Below are 4,837 nucleotides of genomic sequence, written 5' to 3' on the forward strand. Positions count from 1 at the left end.
TCGGCATGATGACAGAGTGGGTGGTAAGGGTTCAAGAGGACTGCATGTGATCACTCCAAGTCTAGAAGATTTGTTACAAGCTCACTTGTATGTCTTGAACAACAGTAATGAAGTTTTGCCATACATACTTAAGCATGAAGCTTTAGTCAAACAGAATAATCCAAAAATGTCAAAGAATTGGGTGTTGAAAAAGCATAACAAGACTTTCTATGATTGGTTTAAAGATACAATCTTTACAGATGAAAATGCTTCAGAAACATTAAGAAAGCTAGTAGATGGGCCTAAAAGAAATGTTATAACTTGACAAGGATATGACATAAACAAGTATTCATTTTACACAAAAGCATAAGATGACAAAAGTACAATGCAGAACAGTAGGGTCACCCTAAGGGCTGAATCTCAACACTTCGCAAGTGTGCATGACACCAATCCCTGTGTAGCTTCCATCCCTTACTTTGGGTTCATTGATAAAATTTGGGAGCTTAACTATGTGAAATTTACTGTTTGTGTTTTCAAATGTAAATGGGTTGACAGCAACACCGGTGTGCGCACCGATGATATAGGATTTACGTTGGTAGACCTAAAGAAACTTGGTTACCACAATGACCCTTTCATCATGGTAGAACAAGCTAGACAAGTAGTTTACATGCAAGACCCTTGTGATGAAAGGTGGTGCGTGGTTCTACAGGGCAAAACAATTGGTGTTAATGTAGAAGATGATGATTCATACATGGACACCTATGTTAGTCCTTTGTCCACAGAAATCACTCCTAACGTTGTCGAAGAAGAAGAACCTGACGACGTTCATGCTAATCGTAATGTTCATGATGAAGGAGAATTAATTAACATCGTCTAATGTAATTTTCTATTTATATATTTGATTTTGCTAGATTCATTTACATAAGCCATACAATTTTTTTTGTAATGTTTATTAATCTATGTTGTTTCTTGCAGGAAGTAGCTGCAGAGGTCATTCAAAAGTTGCAACCACGTGAAGCATCAACTTTGTTTATTGAGGTGAAATCTAAAGACCAATGTATTTATCCCATTTTATAGTGTTATACATTGGATGTGCAAACAAATCAATCAAATTTCAAATTCACACTATACAGAATCAACATTTATACATACATGCCTCACTGCATCATAATTCTGAATTCTTTAAAGCTTAGGACACCATCCCCTTTAAAATCAAACTTTTTGATCATAGATTTGCACTCATCAGTGGATTTGGACTCACCCATCTTCTTAAGCATCTGTTTCAAGCTCTTAGGGTTTATAAACCCACAACTTTCAGTGTCATACATGTCAAAAGCTACCTTCAAGTCATTCAACTTCTGCTCCTTTCCCCCAGCTTCCATGTTATACTGCAATGAACGTCAAATCAACTAGAAGTCCTTCATACAAGTGATTTGACACTTGAGTTCCTAACTAAAATCTGAGATTTGATTCTTAAGTTTAGGAACAGAATTGTGATTAAAGATATCACTTTATCTCAAAATAGGCCGACCAGAGGAGTAATTGAGTATCAAGTAAAAGGATTAGATATCTCTTGATTATTACAAATGTCACATAAATTGGGTAGGACCATAGGTAAAACTTTTTTTATTATTATTGATTACTTGATTCCAATCTAGTTTCTTGGACTGGCTCATTTGATTTATATATGTACTGCCCAATTTAGATCTTAGGCTCATTTGATTACAAAATTCCCTGTCGTGCCTTCCGCCCTATGCAACACTAGTGGTCTGATTTTGGTTCTCAATGCAGTGTATTGTATTTGTAGGTTCAGTTCAATCACTAGTAATTCTTAGTGATTCAGATAACCAACCAAGCTGAAACTCTTGTTATTTAGAATGCTTTATCTCTTATAGCCAACTCTATTTAACCCTGATTACTGATTATTGAAAGTAGAACCAGATTTTGTTTTTTTCTGTTTATTTCTTGTGGTCATTTTGCAAACAAGAGTTAAATGCTAAAGCATGTTTATTTGCATCATTTGAGTTGTATTAGGTCTTAATGCTGCCAACATTTTCTTAGAGGCATAGCTGGTATATTAATTGGAGGCTTTTGAATGGTTAGAGCTTATTTTGGTTGTACTCATTCTAGATTGTGCACTCTGGTGATCATCTAAAGTTTTCATGTTTTAAATAATGAATAACAGATATGAGAAATGGAGGTTCAAATTTTTTTATGATGATTTATGCGGTTAATACCTGATCCATTCCTTCATTGTAGTTAAGTTCCCTACATAACATTGCATGCACAACAACACTCTGGAATACTATTGGCTTCTCGTGTTTTAGTTCTCATTTCTATTTCTATCACTCTGTTTTATCTATATAGAATGCACCTGGAATACTTGTAAATTCAGTTAACAATGTCTGTTTTGGTTCCAAATTTTTCATATGCTTTGAATTATTTTAATTTTTTATCTTCTATTTTTTAGTATTAAACTAAATTAGTTATTGTGTTTGCGTGAACTCGTCAAATTAGGCAATTATTTTCTTAATTGTTTGGACAATTTTCAATTTATTGTTTTCACAGTTGTGCTTTTTATCATTTTATTATGTTTAATGCCCACCTTTGGTTTCCAAATAAAACTATATATGAAATCCTATAAATGATTTACATATATGAAACATGTCATTTTATTGAGTTGTGGTCTTTGAAAGACACTTGTGAGTTGTGACCTTTTTTTTCTAGAGATGTGTTTGAGACAACAACAAAAATTAAATTACCTTAATAATCAATTATATGTATAATAATTATAACTAAAATTAATATTGTATTTGAATAAGTTTATTAAAAAGTGATTTTAAGATAATTAATTATGTTTGGCTAGTATTTTGATTTCGGGTTTTGACGCCTGGTTTGAAATGCCAATCGTTTTGATTGCTGGATTTCTGAGCTATTTCTAAGATGCTATGACTCTGTGAGAATAAATCACCAAGGAAATTGACAAGAGGAAGGTGACAATTAAGATTGAACAATGATCAATGACTAATTTGGTTTTTCCTTGTGTATTCGCTTTGTTCTAAAGAACCTATATATGTAGGATTTGGTAATTAACCTTTAAACCTAGCTTGCCTAGCCACCTATATCTCTGGCTTTTATTTACCAAGGGAAATTACATAAGTGGAGAATTTCTGCCACAAACAAGTTGCAGGTTTTAGTAAGTTATATGCAACCACTTGCTTAACTTGTTCTTAGTGGAACTCACGTAAATCCCACTTTCTATTTGTACCAAGTGATATATCTCATCGAAATATAGGATAAAATGTGATTAATTATGGCCTTTGATTGTATTGAATAGGTATTGATAGGAGAGATCCTTGTGTTATGCCACCAACTTTTGCAATCTGGCATCAACCAATAATACTTTTAGTTAAAGAGCAAAAGAACAAATCTTCAATTTTGTAGATGTTATTACAATATTACTTATTAGGCAGCAGAGGGATCTCTCTGCTCTCTATTTTACTATATAAAAATAGGTGGGATGTGTCATGTCATTTGAGAGCTATACTATTATACTTATCTCTTTTATATCTTTAGTGAACTGAATTTTATTTAACACTACAAAATAAATGGTTGAAAAATGAATTAAATCATGATATTTTTTATGCAAAAAAATTGTGATTAAGTCAATCATATGCTTGTTGCATTCGTATGGCTTGCTGCATTCGTATGACCATAGAGTGGTGGCAGTGAAGTGACTTAAGAATGTCACAGGTGGAGATGCTAAGTTTTGGGTAGAAGTCACAATCATTGCCAGAATGCACCACCTCAATATGGAAATAATTATAAAACAAATCAACCTAATTATGGCTTTGCATGATGAACTGAATTTGAGTTAGGGATTAGGATATTTTTTATGATAATGAGTGCAATATTTATATACAGTGAGCAAGAATCTATACCTTAAGTTTAGGGATTAGGATCAACCTATCTATGAATTTAATCCTTAGTGGCTGAATGTTGAAGATTGATGAAAAAGGATTTTAATGGTAAAAGAAAATGTCATGGGCACTTAAGTCCCTCCCAAAAGTCTGAGCCTAACCTCTCCAATCTGGACTCCCTAGCCTTATATGCCATAGAACTAAATGACATTTACTCTACCCTCCCTACTGCCAGTTCAACGGTTAGTTACATAGTGGAATTAATTAACATCCTCTAATGTAATTTTCTATTTATATATTTGATTTTGCTAGATTGATTTACTTAAGTCATACAATTGTTTTTTGTAATGTTTATTAACCCTGGTTATTTTGTATAAAGGATCATGGCTTCTCCACCTGCATCGCCTCCTCCTCCTCCTCCTCCTCCTCTTTCTGACGCAATAGCTTCGCCTCCTACCGTGAAGCGGACACGCAAAGCGTCACGTCTATGATCCTTGTCTACTAGACCACCTGGTGCTAAGAGACCAGTGGTCCATGTTGATCCTGCTACCGGCAAGGCCGACGGTCCCCACAGGAAGAAATTAAGAACATATTTGGGGATTGTAGCGCGAGATAAGGTGGACGTCATGTACGAGAACTGGAAAGAGGTCCCTATTGCTCAGAAGGACTTGATTTGGGAGGATATTCAGGTATTTTTTGTAGAAGCAAAGCTGCAAGAATTATTTTGATGATGTCAAGTGTCAACCTACCCTTCGGCAAAAGGGCGACGCGAGACTTGTAGGTGTGTCTTCCAAGAAAGGAAAATGTGCGGAGTCACCACCAACGTTTATTCGAGGAAAACGTCGAAAAAACCGAAAAGGGTGTGGTCTATGAACTTTAAGTTTGAAAGGTTCTGGAGTTGCATTTACGCACGAGGAAGGTATTAGCACCCCACGCGT

General features: G+C 34.7%; 1 protein-coding gene across 1 annotated transcript; it reads right to left on the reverse strand.

The window, feature by feature from the left end:
* Positions 1-1,136: 1,136 nt before the first annotated feature.
* On the reverse strand, positions 1,137-4,095 carry LOC114404102 (putative calcium-binding protein CML19). Its single transcript, XM_028367213.1, has 3 exons — positions 4,061-4,095; positions 2,217-2,247; positions 1,137-1,367 (listed from the first exon to the last, which is right to left on the reverse strand). Exons 1-3 carry the CDS (start codon positions 4,093-4,095, stop codon positions 1,137-1,139), a joined length of 297 nt encoding a protein of 98 aa, XP_028223014.1.
* Positions 4,096-4,837: the final 742 nt, after the last annotated feature.

This window comes from Glycine soja, unplaced genomic scaffold, assembly GCF_004193775.1.
Source record: "Glycine soja cultivar W05 unplaced genomic scaffold, ASM419377v2 Super-Scaffold_81, whole genome shotgun sequence".
NCBI lineage: Eukaryota > Viridiplantae > Streptophyta > Magnoliopsida > Fabales > Fabaceae > Glycine > Glycine soja.

Excerpts from the sequence above, each read along its gene's own strand:
- LOC114404102 (XM_028367213.1), bottom strand. The coding sequence starts at position 4,095 with ATGGCATATAAGGCTAGGGAGTCCAGATTGGAGAG. Across the intron at positions 2,248-4,060 it reads AGGGAGTCCAGATTGGAGAG|GGAACTTAACTACAATGAAG; the intron begins GTTAGGCTCAGA and ends AATGTTATGTAG. Across the intron at positions 1,368-2,216 it reads ACAATGAAGGAATGGATCAG|TATAACATGGAAGCTGGGGG; the intron begins GTATTAACCGCA and ends CGTTCATTGCAG.